General features: G+C 42.3%; 1 protein-coding gene across 3 annotated transcripts in view; it reads left to right on the top strand.

Moving 5' to 3' along the window:
• AMOT (angiomotin) overlaps positions 1-18,596 on the top strand; it is a 174,925-nt gene that overhangs the window by 50,841 nt on the left and 105,488 nt on the right. For all 3 annotated transcript variants that reach the window (XM_069211132.1, XM_069211150.1, XM_069211141.1), the window contains exon 3: positions 704-1,624. In XM_069211132.1, the coding sequence (XP_069067233.1) occupies positions 765-1,624 (860 nt within the window). In that variant the 5' untranslated portion in view covers positions 704-764. The remainder of the gene's footprint in view (positions 1-703; positions 1,625-18,596) is intronic.

Here is an 18,596-nt window from a genome sequence, read left to right on the forward strand (position 1 = left end):
GACTAGTATATACTAGAGAACATTTGAGAAAATCTGATCTGAGTCATGATATAGAGCAGCGTTTTCCAAACTGTGGGTCTGCGACTCGATTTTTGGTGGGTTCACAGACATAGGTCAATTGTAAGGCTATGTGTTCTGACAAACTGCTGCTCAGTTTTTTTTAACATGAGGATGGGTGTTTTCAAACTCCTCTCTTTAGCTGCCAGAGAAAGAATAGTAATGTGAATTATGTGACAATCCTGCTGGGGTACAGGAGCATGAAAAGAAATGCTGTCGGATGTCATTTTTGTTACACATTACAAAATGTAAATACCTGTAAATTAACTGCACACATTCAGCAATTAGGAAAGCAAAAATGAGGCACTTTTTTGTAATGCTAAAGTGTGATGGAAAGAAAGACTTTAATAGGATTAACACAATTCAAAACATTTGAAGGTAGCTCTGATCTTTTTAAAACGCTATCTCTGAAGAGAGCATGAGATTGTCAGAGTGGATGGATAGGAAGACCGTGACCCAAGTTGGAGGAGAAGCACCAGAGTTCCTTGTGCCTGTGGTTACCAGAATAACACAATGCAGATTTTTTACTTGGACATCATCTTTAAAGGACTTAATTGCTTAAAAAGTATTCATATATTACTAATGTGTTGTGGAGTCCTGATTCATATATGTTAATCCCAGATATACTTTGTTTCCATCTTTCTAGGTGAAGGAGAGCCTGATCACGTGATTTTGCTTTGCCAGACAACAAGGCAGAACCATTTGAGATGAGGAATTCAGAAGAGCAACCACCCACGACAGTGTTACATCGTCTGCTACAGGAGCATCTCCGATACGGGAACCCCAATGACAACCGTAACCTTCTGGCCCTGCATCAACAAGCCACGGGCAACGTGCCGCCCTTCAACAACAGCGGGAGCCCGGGGTCTCAGAATGAAGCCCTGACGGCCCAGGACCATCAGCACGTGCCCCATGCTGCCCGCCAGGAGCCCCAGGGACAGGAGATCCAGGTGGACAACAATATCATGGAGAAGCAGCTGCAGACCAGGCCACAGAACAGTGAGGACCTTCCCACATACGAAGAAGCCAAAGTGCAGTCGCAGTACTTCAGGGGCCAGCCGCATGCCAGTGTCGGTGCTGCTTTTTACGTTACAGGTGTGACAAATCAGAAGATGAGGACTGAAGGGAGGTCAACCGTTCAGAGGGTCAGCCTGGGGAAGATCCACCAAGACGATGCATTAAAGGACCTGAAACACGGGCACGTTCGCTCTCTGAGTGAGAGGTTGATGCAGCTGTCACTTGCCACAAGTGGTGTGAAGGCGCATGCTCCAGTGACCAGTGCCCCTTTGTCCCCGCTGTCCCCACCACCTGGTGATTTTTACAGGAATTCTAGCTCCCATGACTTCTATAAGAGCCCTGGACCTACCCCTACACAGTCAAACATAAAAGGAATGGAGCATAGGGGTCCCCCTCCGGATTATCCATTTAAAAACATATCGACTCTGCCAGCCATGGGCAAACCTCCAGATCCTGGGCACTTTTATGGTGAACATCGAATGAGCCAACAGGGCCGGTCTGACGGACCGATGGTGCGGTACCAACATCCTCCGGAGTATGGAGCGCCCAGGTAAGCACTCGTAATGGCCCCATTTATTAAAACTTCATTTTTTTATTATTTTAGTAATAGCTAGGAAAATAATATAGATGAAGCAGGTGTATATTTTTGGGGGAAATATGTAAGCAAATCCTTGATAGTCTAGTTACTCATGGAACGGCAACAACCAGTATCACAGAATAATGGATAAAGGAAGGAGCATTTACCAGTTTTGTGTTGCACTAATGCAAAAAGGGTACTCTGTCATGATGCGGGAAGTTGCTATGTTTTTCATTTGTGAATTCATAAAGATTTTTTCAGAACTGTGCAAGCTTTGTGAAGTTCAGCGAAGGTTGTAAAGTTTTGAAAACAATTTGCAGAGGATAAAAACCGCACCAAAACCATTTCTGGGAAAATAATGTCATTCTGAAAACATTTTTGCAAAGAAATTCTTTAGCAAAAAGAAATTGCAGAAATTTTCGCCCACATGAGACGGTTCTTTAACTTTGTAGACACGATGTATTAACTAGCGGGTTAACCTGATGGTACATTAAACTTCTTCAGCGGCTGGAGGAACTTGCACCACTTGTTAGCTGTAGGTTTATAAGAGAGACCACCTTGCCAGACAAGCCCTCTTTCCCTAAACCCAGCTGTAGCTAGTCCTTAACCTGGTTTTGATCCGCTTTCTTGGAATTATTTTCTGCTTCTTGGGGTCTTCCTTCGAAGCACTTCATGATCTCAGATGGTGGCACCACAACTGGGGAAGGAACTGAGCTGGGAGTGGCGAGCCCAGAAATGTAGACCTAATATATCAAGAGTTTTTTATACTGCTATAATACTTTGTTTCTACAGCTGTTGACAATGCATACTGGTTGCTTATTCCTTACCTGTAGATCATGTTCGGCTGTGGCTTAGGTCTGAACTAAATTAAATTAAAAGCAGCAAGCTGACTTCCTGAGTTAACTGGTCGCTGCTGACATCTGTGACCAGCAGGTCTTGAGTTTCAATCCTGACGAGCAACTTACTATTCCATCTTTCTAGGGTTGGTAAATCAACTACCATTGCATTGCCTGTTATTAATAGTGTTCGGAGATTGCAAAAAGTGTGTGATGAAGCATTGTATAAGAGTAGGTATTCTTAATTGTAACCAACTACTCATTTGGGGTGCTTTCTTTTCGGGTACCTAGTTTTATGAGCTATTTCAAATTGCTTATACTCTGTAAATAAAAGTCTCTGGGTGCTGTAGAAGATGAGCATATTCTGATAATGCTCTTTCCGTTGGTGTACATAAAATCCCTACCTGGAAGACTTTGCTTGTATTATAGGATGGGCCTTGGAGAGTTTGAGGAATGACTATTGACACCCGAATGGAAATAGAAAATAGAGAGCACTGAAACAAAAGCAGGGTTCGTTCAGATTCACTCTTTTTGGAAGGCTGGCACAATTTGATTTGCAGTATTAACACGCAAAAGGTACGGTGGACTCCCTGTACAGGACCTCATGACTACCTACAGGGGCTCAAAATATTTCCACCTAGAACTCGAGTTTTGCATATGATTGACGTATGTAGATGGAAATACCGGGCACACCTCTTTGAAGAATGGGAGACTATTGGAACACCCCCCCTCCCCCCCAACCCCCCCCCCCCCCCCCAGTCAGACCACGCTGTACTTTACAACCCTGCTCTGGGCTGGCTCTAAAAACCCAAGGTGAAGGTAGGAAATTTAGGTCTCACCTGGTGTATGCTTGTACATGTATGACAATATGAATTAGGGATCCACACAGAGCTCTGGGAAATGTCTTCAACCAGGTTTTTGGTGCAGGAGTAGGCAGAAACATGTCTGCAGTTTCTGGATGACTGTGCCATTACACCCATGGACCATCCAAAACGACCAGTTTTTAATCGTACCAAAGATGCTACTCATGAAAGGAAGTTCCTTATGGTTTACCCTAAGGTATTTTTAACTCTTTCATTTTGGTTCCCTTCAAAATCCAGGATTTGATTACATCTAAGAACTCCCTCACAGGTGAGGTCGAGTCCACCCTGGTAGTACCATCTTACCAGGTGGAGGGAGGTGACCAGTGATGGAGCATGCCACATTATGTGGGTGAGACCACCTCATCCAATGATGATGGATTTTTTGGAGCCCCTCGTAAGGTACTCATTAGGTCCTGTATCGCGAGCCCCCTGTACCTTTTGTGTGTTAACAGCGCATGGTAGGAAGAAGTACAGATGTATAGCTCACCTGTCTCCCCCTATGTGATTTGCCGTGCATAAAATCCCCATGTGCATCACAGTAGGCGTGCACTGAAGAGTATAGAAACAGCTATGTTAAATTATTGATAGTGCATCTACTACAGTTCGGAGCACACTCTAACGTTCTCAGTTTTTGGACATTGGCTCGACCACTATGCACCAATGTGCCGTTTAATAACACATTCATTCTCACAAACGAGCCAGGTTTGGAGCTTTGGGTCTCGCGCAGGTAGGGGATGTTCTGTGTAACTGTTTAGTACCCTAAATGTTGTACCATCCCATATCTGGCACCCTCTTAGATTTGGCACTCTACACTGTGCTTAGTTGGTGTGCTGCTTGCAGGTGGTGGGCGCCTGCACGCCGTTTTACCGACCGGAACCTACTTTCATTATAGCACTTACACCCGGAGGAAGAGGAGGCAGAAGAGGGAGTTAGAAGGGAGACATGAAACTCAGGAAAACAGTGACAGAAGCACCAAGGAGGGATGAAAAAGGCTCTGCAGGCGTGAGATAAGAATGTTTTAGTGTACGATAGAGGCATGAGGTAAAATGTGGTTCAGTGCTGGTGGCAGGCTCATGAGAAAACCTTTGAAAACACTTATTAGCATTTATTTTGTTTAACACATGAACCGCTCTCCCAGATACTACACTCGTGGCAGGAAGTCGCCAGCTCGTTTCTCTTGCTGGATTCTGGCGACAGAGACCTCCGCTTTTTGTGTGCGCGCCAAAAACGGATATGCAGGCATCCTCGAACAGGAAGTGCCTGTGTGGGCGGGAGCAGCAGATTAGATCGGCGCAGAAGGAACCTCGAAGTTCCTCTTCCCTTCACTGTTTCTACCATGTCCTCCTCTCATGGTGCTTACTGAAAGATACAGGCAACGCATCTACAATGAGACTCCAATTTCAGGCACATCTTTGCAAGATGAACCATTTGTGTTTCCGTACAGATAATTTTTGTTTCTTGGGCTTTCTATGAGGTGTTTTCTAGATCTGTTGCAGACAGACAATCTAACAAGTCTGCACGTTCAGAGTTGTCCTGTTTTGCATTATGTTCCACTGATTTGGTCAAACATTAGGATTGTTATCTTTCTTAGAAATAAATTCTGGTCAGTTGTTTACATTTTGTTCTTCTGAAACCTCTTGTAGGTGGAAATAATTTTATGTAAAAAAGTTTTATTTTGTCCCATGACGTTTATTCCTATGTCTGCTTCAATAGTAATGTAGAAATTACTAAATAGCTGTTGAATACATTTTAAGTGATTTCTCCATGTGTTTGTTGTTTTAGTTATATGTTTCAAAAGGGTAAAAGAAAAACACAGGTTTTCACTGCTTTTCCCAGTTCTCTTCCTGGCATAAACATTAAAATACATGCGGGGATGGTAAAGAACCGGCAAGGTGGCATTCTTAGCAACAATAAACCTCTGTTTCACGTGCCTAGCGCCAACAGACTCCTATGTGAATGCGTGCTGTCTTCTGCTACGCCTGGTATGTGGTTTACTTCGAAGTTGGTGTGGCATCACAGGAAAGGGATTCTTGCATTACAGATACAAGTTTGCATGAGAATGTTGGGGCACAGGGAGGAGGTTGTTTGGCTCTTATGTGCGTCTTATACCACTGGAGAAGCCTCATGACGCTTCCCCCTTCAAATCAGGACAAACCAAAGGTGTTGTACAGGTCACGAGACTACTTGGCATCAACAGTACAGGTTAAAGTTACTTATGCTTAAAAGAGGTATAAAAAAGTACAGATTAGGATGCCTCCAATAGGCGTTACGGGGTTAGTTCTAGTCACTGTGGATGTCCTTGGCCACATTGAATTTCGTGGTTGATGGTCCTGGAACATCTAACAGCAGAACCTGTCTCTTATGAGAAAACAATGTACAGAGCATTGTTGTAGGCTTACAACACCCCACATGAAAGTATATTAGAGAAAGCGATAGGTCGGGGGCACCCCAATTATCCTTTTAACCGCTACCATTTAAAAAAAAAAAAAACATGATCTGTATTTGTTTTATGCATGGCTTTCTATATCTAAGGAAAGAAGGTGATGCAAAATTATATATATGCACATGATACTTCCTAAGTGCAAACCTAGCCAAAAGGCAGCATAGCGCTGTACATGGTCAAAGGTAAGGATACATTCAGTTGCCACCTTGATCCATGTTTGGAGAACGCTCGTTCCACTTTCAGATTTACAGTTACAAATTCTCACCAGATGGTTAGTTTGTATAGTTTAATAGAGAAAACAAATACTACATCTCCGAGAATAAAATACTTTGCAAAATGAAAGCACAGGAATAGAATCTGGCTGTCCTAGTGTAATGGATCGAAGTGGTAGGACACACATCCTGATTTCCGAATGTGGTGTCTCTCACTCACCCAGACTTCACTGATGGCGCAGCATACATTTTTTTTCTTTTCAAATCACCACGCACGGTCTCATGCCCGGTTCAAAGCCCACCGTGGGCTATTTTTCCAGTGGGTCTGATTTTTATGGAGCAAGTTACTCACACTTCTGCCATATCTGTTTTAGTATCCCAGCCGTAGAGTCTCAAAGGAAGATAAACTGGACTCCAAAGTATGGACTCCAGCCAGAGAGTATTTTCATAGTGGAAGGAAGCCTACTGTGGTTGCACGTGAACAAAGCACCCACCCTGCTAATTTGAGTAAAGAAAGAGAAGGGTGGAGCCGCTCCAAGGAATCTGCTTGAAGATTTCATTGGTGCAGGGTGAAGAAAAAAAACTGGTGGTCAACTACAACCCAGAGCACTCCCTGTTTGTCTGATTTCTTTCTCGAGATCATGATTATCATAGATTTTCTCTGATGAGAATTTATTCTTTTCAGTGTATGCCGCTAAGTGAGCTTTAAATATCCATGACTGGAATTCTAACACTTTACTTAGTTCTGGTTTGTGCAGATTGAACTAAAAAAATCATGATTTAATCATCTTAAAAAGTGCCTGAATTTATGCTTGCGGTGTTCTCGGATATTCACCATGTAGAATACTCAGTAACTGTGCATTTAGACCCGTTTATATAGAATTGCCACAGTATAGGTGACTTGGAACTCTAAATTAAAGGTTCTGCAGAGAACAAAACAGATTTCCCATTAGAAACAAGGAGAGCTGTAACTCTCAATTGTAATGTGTATTTTACTCCTATATATGAGAAGAGGAGGACGATATTGTGGGATTATAGTTCAGGTCTTGCACTTCCCAAAGGAACTGAAAGCAATTTTCATTCCAGGCACAGCGTGTTATGACAGCCTCACTCAATCTCACACAGAGCAGATTATCGAAACATTTGTGCTCCATTCCTCACATATTTTTTTCAAAGGATACATTTTACATTTTTAAACCAAGTAGGCGTCACAGTGTCTAATAGTTTATAGATCCATTACTTAATTTGTGCTTGTGGTTGCAGATGGCGGGTTGGCGCCTATTTGTAGGGACAAGGAAATTGATTAAGAATCCTACTTTGACCCAGAGCAAGAGAAGGGAGAAAGGCAAAAAAAGTGGCTAAGGAGCAAGGAAAACATAGGAAAAAACAATGACAAAGATCAAAAGCAAGGATGAAATCAACCTAAAAGCTTGAGATGGAGATATGGAAAGTGTAGGGAGGTGAAGTAAGTGACGTGTAGAATCAGAACTAGGTTGGCTTGGTATTCGACTGCGGCCAGCAGTGCCCACATTGGGGTCCTAAATACAGCTTTAGGCCCTGCATTTATTTCAGTTTTTTTTATTCTAATTAAGCACTTTATAGGTCAATTTATAAGCCTTCCTCAAGTGTCTTACAGTTGCCAAAGAGTGCAAAATCTTGGTTATTCTGTTGCAGGACATAGGAGCTGGGGTGCAGTAGTTAAGTGGATATTCTGTGCCTAGAAGACTATGTTCAAAGAGTAGCCTCTTACCTTTTCACTCTTACATCACGTATATTGGCATGTGGGCTTCCTGCGTTTGCAGTCTTTGCAGCCAGTCTGTCAATGTGCTTTTTTGGGAGGTGGTGTAAACAATATTACAGTAGCCCAGGCGCAACTGACCTCAAAAGTGGGTCACATGGGAGTTTTTAAAGACCAAATGTTTACATCTGACTATTCAAAACACCAAAGATGCACATAGTCCAGGGCACAGTCATATTAGATGGGCCTATCCATGTCTGTCTCAGTTGATTGTGATTTATTCCTTTGTTGAGGATGAAAAGTATCACCCACCCTTAGGGGGTATGCTCCATCATAGGGTTCCTCCTCACACCACTCACAAAGGTTTGGGGTGTGGGCTACAACTTCCCCACTGTGGAAGAAGCATTTTACAGTATGGTTTGGAGTGGGGTCCCTACATGAGCTCTTGGTGTGGATGAGTGGTGCAGAGTGTAGAAGTTAAGGTAAATGGACTAAAATTAACTCTTGATGGACTAACAGAATATTTTATTGTGTGTCCTCTAAGGGATAAAACCTCAAGGGTTATGGAGTCACAGTATCCCTACCCCTATATTTATTTTTATTTATTTTTCAGGATGCTGAGTTAGAGTCCCATAGTCCTGTAATGGCAGCTGCAACATTTTTCTTCATGCTGCAACTGCAGGCCACTTTGCCTGTTCACGCAGGACCAGCCAATCAGAATTATTTATTTTTTTCCTTGTGGGAGTCCTGCAGCAATAGATGTCATACTTTTTTAAACCTTTATTTCTCTAAAATGGCTGAACAGATTTTCACCAAACAGGAATATCTTGCACTGGGGTCCAGGACCAAGCATATTTTGGAGGTCCCTGTTCAGAACAGCTTTGAATTTATGATCCATTTTAAGCTCTTTCATGCCCTCTGTGGCCATGTCACTAACAGTGCGTAGACACACTTATGCAAAGTGTAAATGTGTCTCCATCTAATATTCAGGGATAGTGATATATGCTGTCAGCCATATCTATGAGGCCACGCAAAGTCCATTTGCACGGGTTTGAATGGCCTCATCGATATTGAGTAAGGCAAGGCAGCGCAAGTCACAGTGTTGCCTTACTCTGCGCCAGGGAAGGCATTCTATGGGTGTTGCAGTGAGTTTTCCCATGTAACACCCATGGATTTTGAAGCTGCACCAGGTTTACTTACTCACGTAAACCTGGAGCAGCGCCAAAGCCTTATCTCCTCATTTTTTTCCCCTCTGTCGAAGTGTGCTGCATTCTGCAGCACACATCGAATAGGAACATACCTCTTGGGATTGTTTTTGTGCAGAAAGGTGCCCGTTCCTGCACAAATAGAATTTCGCATGCAACACAGACCTTGTTCACCGGCGCAGGAGGGAACAACAGGAATGCACCGTATTGCATAAATACGCTGCATTTATGCCTATTCACATTGGTGTAGGGCCACGCAGGAAGAAGACTTGTGGCACTGCCCACGTCTTTTCCTCATAAATAAACCCCAACATTTCTCTGCAAAATGTCGACAATAGACTCTCACACATCACCCACGTTAAAAATAAATTAAAGAAAAACAGTATTTAAAACAAACTGTTTAAGAATTATTCCAGGTCATCAGGGTAAGACTTTGCAGAACACAGCTGGCTCTATCAGGGGGTCCCCTGAAGGGCTGGGGCCCTGGGCCAGAGTCCACTTTGCCCATGCCTTAATACGTCTCTGACACCAAATCACAAAAAGCATACATGCTGGATAAATTTCTAGCTTTCTGTCAAATTTGGTGTAATTCTGTTCAGCCATTCTTTCTGTAATGTCCTCTATTTTGCCCTATGGAAATTGCAGGGGTGTATTTTGGACCCCTTTTTTCCTTGGGCCCTGCGTGACAGATCATCCTGAATCTTTCCAGGATGGAGCTGAGGTGGATGAACTTTTTATTTAGAAAAACTTTGTAAGATTTGTGAAACAGCGTTCAGGTTATTAGCAAAATAAAAAAACACTAAGGAAATTCTGTCTCGCATAGAACTACACAGTGGCTCCTGCCATTATGTTACAAAAAATGTATTAGTTGTAAAACTAGACACAATGAAATGATTTACCAAGTGCCTCGCATAAGGGGAAAGTATCATTCTAATACAGAGAAATATAATTTGGGATCTTTCACTACAGTGCAATTCTTGGAGGAAGAATCTCAATTCCGACAGCTTTATTTGTCTGCTGGTAGCACTAATGACTTATACTCTACAGCCGCATCAGCAGGTTGCAGATGTTTACATTACATTGCAAGTCAAGTGACTGCAGTCTTCTCTATTACACAATTACAGAGCCATGGAATAATGGTGTTACCTTCTTTCTGTTGTGTTTGGCAGGCATGCTTAAAAGATTGGCTTTTGCTAAATGGTTGTTGATTCAGAACTGAGTGTTACTGCATTTCCCACTGGCTCCCATATTCTTCCGGCATTCCTATCCTTCTCCTGATAGGGTGTGTGATACCAAATGCACCATCAGCCATGTGCCCCCGTCTACAGTGTTCAAACACAATATATAAGGGGGTGTGGAGATTGGCCAGCCTCGGCCTCCCCTTGGGCTCTTTTTGCAAGTTGCATTACTTTGATGACTACTCTTCCTTGATAGGGTGTTGCATCTATGGAAGTGGGGTTTCCTTGGTTATGGGAGAGAGTGCATGGGGGGGAAGGCTTCTTCTTTTCTCTGTGCACCTGGTCTGTTGCCCATCCACCCTCCTCCCCCTTTCCGCCTCTAGTTATTACTTTCACAAGGAGTTATTCACCTCGTATGGGGAATACCAAACTATTTGTATTTTTTTTGTCTTCATAGAGCTGCTGAGGGTTGGGCAGGCAGACGTTGTGGGTTGCAGCGTTGTTTGCTCACTGAAGGTATTGGAGGGCGTTGGACCTTTGTTTTTTAGTGTAAGCCAGCACACAAGTGAGGGCTGGTAATGACTGAGGTGATAACTTTCAGATGTTTAGTTGGTATAAATTAATGGTGGGTGTAAGAGCGAATGTAATGATAGTTGCTGGAAGGTGGACAGAGGACTAAGGAGGGGCTGCCTGGAAATACTCTGATTATGTACCACAGTCTTCATTACTTAAATTACCCTTGTTTGGCCCAGTACGTAATACAGTGAAGTGTGTCCATCTCCTACCAAGCACCATTTTACCTAGTTAAAATAACATTCATCATTCAATTATCCACTTCAGTCCAGGCCAGTAGGAAGGACCATAAAGAGGAGGTCCATCCGTGAATCAACCTGTCATCACCAAGTACTGGTGACCAAGGTTGTGACCAGGGGAACAGAGTCAGGGGCTTAAGTACCGAGATGAGCAATCAGAATCAGAGTAATGATCACCAGTAAATAATAGGTGCATTAGTTACTGGACTCTTAATACAGTGAAGGAGATGCTGATCTCCATTAAACTAATGGTATTCTTACCCGCTCTCAGTAGGGATGCAAAACATCTAATTTATTAAAGAACACAGCATCACAGGAGAATGTTCAGCCCAGAAAAGTCACAAGCGTTCTTGGCCTAACCTTGAAGATTTTTGCTTTCCTGCGTCCGTCCGATGTAAGGAGATAAAAAAATAGAAGGAGCAGTCTGAGTAGCAGCACCAAATATGGTGAATAGAGGTCCATCTATTTGCCTTGGTCTACACAATAGCCACCTCACGAGTGGATTGCCCCTGGACTGCTCAGGCAAAGCAAAGGGATTACAGACTTGATCCAACAGCTCGTTAGGAAGAATCTATGCCATAAAGCACCATATTTGACAAAAAGGTTACCATTGAGTCCGAATGCAGCAGGCCAGGAAAGATGGACCGTCACGCCTTGTGGTCATTAAGGAGGCACCAAGGCTCCTTCTCAGAAGCAGAGGCAGGAAAAATGATGAAACGGGGATGTTGTTGTAGAGCAAAACTAAACCCACAGGCACAGACCCAGTTGAGAGCTTCCATACAGACATGATCATGGCTACTGAAAGAACAGCCTGCAGGTCAAAATTGGAGGAGGTAGGGAGCAGGGCCCTGAGAACCAGAGAGAAGTGCAATGCCCGAGGGGCAGAGTTGGGTGGCTGATGAAGAGAAAACCTACTATCCACTGAACCAGCAAGGTGGAGATAGCATCTGTAAATCGTGTAATTCCCATTGTGGTTTCAATCACACGGATCAGTGGAAGGCTCCCAGCAGCCCTGTGACCAACCCTACACTGCAAACGCACATCATCGCACACACAGTTTTCAGGCCTAACCTCTTCGAGAATCTGGAATAGAGGCCACCTAGCGGACAGGTGAAGCTTGCCAGCAACAGAGCCTTGCCAGAAAAGACTTCCCCATAGGGAAAGTGCCACTCCGAGCCCACATCCACCTCTGCCCTCGAATATAAGACCACCGAGGACAAGTCCAAAAAGGCATAATTAGGATCCTGCCTCCAAACATCATCTCATCAGCCTCTAAACAATATGCACAGCCCTGTCAAAAACATGCTTTTCATTTTGGTAAGAGTTCATGCAAAATCCTCCTGACCACCTCAGAAAAGCTTGTCATTTTCTGAAAAATCTAAAAACTTTGGAGCAAATTATTCTATGCCAGCCTCTTTTTTTTTTTTTTTTTTTAAAGAAAGAAATGGCGCATGTACATGTAGACTTAAGCTCCACAGTAAACAGTTGCATAGTTTTGAGTTTGTTCCATGCTGCTGGCTTAAACAAAATACAGATTTGGAACAAATGCATTTGCTCTTCTTTTAGAATGAAAAATAAAACTACATTATAGGTAAAACCACTTGGATTTCTGAATATGAGATATTGCAACATTATTAGCAGAAAATCATTTTTTTTTTTTTTTTTTTTAAATTAAACTCATTCATTGGAAGCTTCATTTGTTACAAATGATATTACAGGTAAACAGTGAAGTAAGTATCAATTAGATCAATTAGTGTCAAAGTGTTTAAACGAAAATCCCTCGCTATGTGTCCCAAAGTAAGAGTCTTTACGTATTACCATATATTATGGAAGCAACAAAAACGGTGCAAAAATATATTTGCTACTTTTTAGTTCCCGTGCAAACTCTGCCTCTTGTGATCTCGATTTCGCTGGGCAAAGCGTAATTGTAAAAAAACACCCTGGCAAATTTAAACTTTAGCTAACAATGCTTTCCATTCCCTCCCCCAGGCAAACAGAAATATAGCATGGAATTCCCCTTTCTGCAAGCGAGCAGTGACATTTTTGGTCTTTCTGAACAGGGAAGGAGTGAAGCGAAATTATAGATCATGCAAGCTGTGGGCGTATTCAAGAATGTGTGTTCCTAGTCACGAGACTAAGTGGACAGGGAAGCCACAGAAAAGGGAAAGCTTTACGAACTAACAAACAAGTCCACTTCTTGTTTTTTTAACGTCTGCCATTACTTAAAAGGAAAAAAAATAACCTCTTTATTCCTGTTCACACCAATTCCCCTTCCCATATTACAGTTTTTTTTTTTTTAGGTCTGGCATTGGCCTGGCCGTTTGTTTTTAATAAAAACACATTTATTATAAGTGCTTGTAGGAGCTCGAAGTCTACCCTCTCCATCCAGTGGTATGCTTTATTGTCAGTCACATCTTCCTTCTGCCCATCACTTCAAACTTTGTGGCACAGGGCCAGCCCATGTCAGCCACTGGCTTATTTGACTGTGAGTGGTAACATTCTGCTCTGGTACAGTGTACACATCTGCACTCCAAGGACTACTGGAGCAATGTTTGCCTTTACTTTAAAAACCTATATGTACATTTGTCTTTTAGAGAATGCTTGTTTTACTTCGATGAGAGTCTGGGAGCTCCCTCAACACTGTTTCCGAGCCAGTTGTGTGTTGTATGTCTTTATACCAAAACCATTAACAAACAAAGCAATCATTTCGGAAGTCGAGAGGTCAACTGCCAGCACCATGCATATTGGCTTTGCCAATGCTTGGTTTTTTTTGTAAATTGTTTTTTTTTAAAAACCTTTTCATGGTAGTAACTTGTTTTTCGTATAACGCATCCCGTAACACTCTTATTCTGTTTCACAGCGCATTAGAAGGTTTCTACTAAGCAGTTTCATGACACTTTTTTCCGATGGGTGCTAGAGTTGGCTTGCGATATTTGAATGTGATGCCCACATATTGTAGCATTTGTCAGTAGCTACTGTTTCACTCGGGAAACGATCTTTGCTGGCATCTCGTAAATGTCACATGAAGCTCAGTGGTATTCAGTGAAAGCTGTTTTGGTAACACTTTGATGGTTAAATGTTGGGCTGCAGGACACAAGCAGTCAAAAAACTTTCTTCTTTAGATTGCTTTTGAGGATTGTTAAAACTATAATCCTCTGCTTTCCCCTGTATGTGGGATTAGCCTCTCAGCATTTCAGGTCTATATGCTGTCTTTCAGGACCTCACATAGACCCAAGTATTATATTTCCAAACCTTGCATGGGTGAACTTGACTTTTGAAGATTCACTGCAGAAGTGCTTATCCCCTGAAACATGTTTGTGTGTGCTTGTTACCTCTGAACATCGTCTATGTCATTGGTTTTCCTGTGATCCGTTTCCCTGTGTTGTGCATCCAAACTTTGTCTGCATGTTTTGAATTTGAAACCCAAATAGATGCTTGCTTCTCAGCCTTGTGGGTGTGTTTGACATTGAAGCTTCTGTGTAGTTCACCCAGGAACCTTGTGTCTTTTTGTATCTCCAACTTGGTCTATCTTTTGCCTCTAAACCTGGCTTACCACTGAATCTTGTATCCGTGCATTTTTCCTATCAGAATTACCTATGCTCTTTGCCGATAGTCATTGTCTGTGTTTGATCTGCCCTTGTAAATTATCTGTGTGTTTTGCCTCTGATCCTTTCTAGTGTGTGTTTTGCTACTGATCCCTGTCTGTCTTTCATCAAAGCTTTTCTGTGTGTTTTTGCCTCTAAAGTTTTTTCTATGTGTTTTGCCTCTGAAGCTTTTTCCATGTTTTTTGCCTCTGAAGCTTTTTCCATGTTTTTTGCCTCTGAAGCTTTTCTGTGTGCTTTCTTGTGTGTGCTTTGCCTCTGAAGCTTCTAGATTGGTGTTTTTTGTCTTTGGACCATGTGTGTGTGTTTAGCTTATGCACATTTTCATTTTCATTTTCTGTGTATTATTTGCCTCTGAGACTTCCCTGTCTTAGATTTGCTCCTTTAAGCTTCACCCGAATGTATTTTGAATCTGGAAACCTTGAAGGGCTGTACCGCGAATACTCCAGGATGTTAAAGGTATTCTTTTTTGAAGGTGTTCCAAAGGTAGGAAACTATAGCAGTGTTCTAAAGGCTGTCTTTTGCTCTTGAGATGTGTGAGATGCTTTTTCCTTGGACTGATGGAAGGTCTTCTGTGGAATACGGCCTGCTCCTGTGAGCTGTCGTTTGTTTTTGGGATGCATAAAGACTGACGGAAGGTCTTCTGTGGACTACAACCTTCTCCCACTCTCCTTCCTACGTCTCATGTAAATCATCTACCTGGAACCGGCTTCCACACAGTATTTTGGTGCCACTGACTTAGTAAGGACCAGCAAACGCCAATATTACAGGATGAATTTAGTAACCGAGTGTCTCTTGGTCGCACCACACTTTCAGCCAGTTCTGAATTTTTAGCCAGAAGCGCTAGAGAATCTGGGATGTGTAGTTTTTTTTCCCCCTTCTATACGTTTGACATTGCAAGCACCTAGTATGCAAAAGGCTTTTGGCTGAAAAAGCAGTGATGTTCATGGTCTGCCAGTTGACTTCTAGGTGTGTGTTTGCTGCTAAATAATGGGGTGAACAATTTTGTAGAATTTTTAATCATAAAACCGCTGTGCAGTGTTCATTTTGGTAGAGTTACTAAAAATGTTCTAGATCTTATGATCACCTGCATGCTGTACTCAGGCTCGTCTAGCCCCAGACTACATTGGAAACTTGAGAGAGATTTTATATATATTTTCAAATGTAAGACCTAGGTGGACAGCTACCTTATTCTCTGCTAGAGGTGTGACTGACAAGGCCAAATTTAGAAGTCTAAGGCCATTACCCATAGTGTAATGGTCTTGTTTCCAGCCTTCCGCTTTCCACTTACATTTTGCACCTACTTGGATGTATTGCATGCCATTATACTGTTGCCCTTTAGTTTGGCCTGAGCTGTAATAAGCAGAACCTATCTGTTAGTGACATTTTTGTGTAATTTGTGTTGGGAGAAACCACTTGATATCTTTTAGTAATATACCTGTGGCCATCATGCACTGGGCACGTTTTTTTTTCTTTCTTGGTGAATGATTTGTTAGTTTTCTCTTTGTGTTCTAGATGTTGCTGCACAGTGATTGACATAGTCTTTGTGTTAGCCCCAGTTTTCCTTTTTCGCACACTTAACCTTTTTCTGTCAATATTGCCCTCGCAGAAAACTACTGTATTTGGCTTTTGCATTTACAATTAGAAGAATGCATTAATTCCCTCCTCACATTTTTCAAAAAGTGTTTCCAATCTAAGTGCTATTTCATTGCTTCTTGCCAAATTGGTGCTTTTTTATCCTAGTAGTGGGATGTAAATATTTGTGTTGCCCTATCAAAGAGGCCTTTATCATGGCACACATGGCTTTTCCCTTTTTAGGTCTGGGGAATAAGACTGCTTGGTTTAGGGCAGGAGCACCACTGCATGTGGGTGATTGAGTCAGTCCCACATGGACTGGAAGCTGTTGGCTTGATCTCTTCGGCTACCTAGCAGCACCTCAGCCTAACCTAGAAAGTAAAGGTGATTTGTGGAAGCCTAGAAACATGACACCCTGACTCTGCAGGGAAGTTGTGGTCGACAGATCATACCCTTTACTCAGTTACACGAAGTATCACACATGCAAAGGCAAACACAGAGACGCAGGAAAGGTTTCAATGCATTTATTGAAGTGACTGCACTCTATGATAAGAAATGAGCTGCAATTATTAGGAGGATGAAACTTAATACAGTGATGATCGTAACCATTAAAGTGAAACATATCAACAGTCCCAACATCCTGTCACAATAATGAGATCTAAGAATTCCTACGTGCACTCTAATGTCTGACTTGAAAGCAGAGTATTGTTAGCCTTTCTGCCTGACCCGGTCTATGGAAAGAGCCCTGACCCCATACCTGAAAGAAAGCAAGGGTCTGCCTGTTGTTCTATTTGCAGTCCTTCCGGTTGGCTGGAAAGACACTGCCAATATCAGAAAAGCTGTTGACAAAGTGGAGCTGTTGACAAAGTGGTCCACAGCATAAGATGGCTGGCTGGAATGCCCTCTACCCTTCTTAGGCCTATGTTATGTTTATATGTCTATGGTTAGAAAACGGTCTCCGTAAATCTTTGAGTGGCAATACTAAGTAAACTATTGTGTTCAATTATGACACCCTTGAGCAGGGCGCAGTGAAATGCGTGCAAGGTACAGATAAATGTAGAAGACAAATATGTGTTCTAAAAAAGGCAGCTGATAAAATATAAAACAAGCTAAAAGTGGGCTGTGCTAAAGTATAATAAAACGAATAAAAGCAAATAAAATGTGTTATGTGTCTTAAAGGCACAGGCTATTGGCCTAAGAGCTCAAATATGGGTGCCAAATCTAGGAGCTAAAAGGAACCCACAACAAAGTTTGCTAGCAATAGAAATAGAACAAGAATGTGGTCCACCTCTTTTAACCATTGGTTTTCTACGACCATTCTCTTTCAGCCATTGGCTTCAGACTGTGTCAATCATGTTTTGGCTGAGCCTGGTCGAGTTTCATCTTTCACTTAATGCTTTTGGCTGTTGAGGTGTATCCTTCCTGCACCACTCGGAACCTTTCATTGAAATGAATGAGGAAGTTCTTTACAATTATAGCTCTCTCTGACTACTTCTGCTGGATCTCTCCTGAGTGTCTTTCTCTAATATGCTGTAGTAATACTGCTTGTGTTAACACGTTATAACCTAGACCTATTGGCTTTGCCAGTGCTTGTTCTTTACACAGCACTAGATATATAGAGCATAGAGCTGTATATCAGTGTGGAATATATTGCAGCTGTAGCTGAATACCAGTGAGTTATCACTGGATATTGCATTAGGACTGCACACAGGATCATGGTACACATCCAGCACAGATGAAGCCTGAGTTACTCACATATTTGGATTTGTTGTGGACGTGTTTGTCACTCAAGTTCCCAAATCTATCAGTTTTCTGCTCCCCAGTAATTCTACCCTTTATATGTCAATCCCACAACAATCTTAGCGGATCCATGCAGAGTTCTAAAATTTAGTTAAGTTTACATTTAGTAAAGTCCAATTCACATCTGTTGGACAAATGACCCACACCTTCATGTCTGGGGCCTGTAAATGTAGATCTTGTCAGCTTTCATGCAAGATAAATCACTTCCAATCACTAACACTCTTCTTTCTTGGGTAGAAAAACAACACAGTATGTATGGATTCATTTGTACTTGCACCCTAAGAACGCTGTTCACTTCTCCAGAATTGGGGGATACTTCCTTGGCCCACTGGTGCAATGCATGCTTCCACATCCAGCAGAGTCGGCTGCTGCTGAAGTAGTGAATTGTGAGGTTTAGTGGTTAAGGAACCGGCCATGGATTTGGCAGACTGGAATTCCAGTCCCTGCTTCTTCACTTGACCACTGGGTGTAATCCTCAGCAAATGATTGTCTACCAATGTTAGCCTTGGTATTAAATTATATGCAAAAAAATTGATTGACGTGCAACGTTTGTGTACTGTAATGAAGAAGAATTGTAGTGGACAAAAGGGAGGCTTTATATTTTCTTTTTCGAATTGGGTCGAGAACAAGTAAATGAAAGGAAGAACACGGGTAAAATGTTACATAGACTGCAACAGAAAT

Source organism: Pleurodeles waltl, chromosome 2_1 (genome assembly GCF_031143425.1).
Source record: "Pleurodeles waltl isolate 20211129_DDA chromosome 2_1, aPleWal1.hap1.20221129, whole genome shotgun sequence".
NCBI lineage: Eukaryota > Metazoa > Chordata > Amphibia > Caudata > Salamandridae > Pleurodeles > Pleurodeles waltl.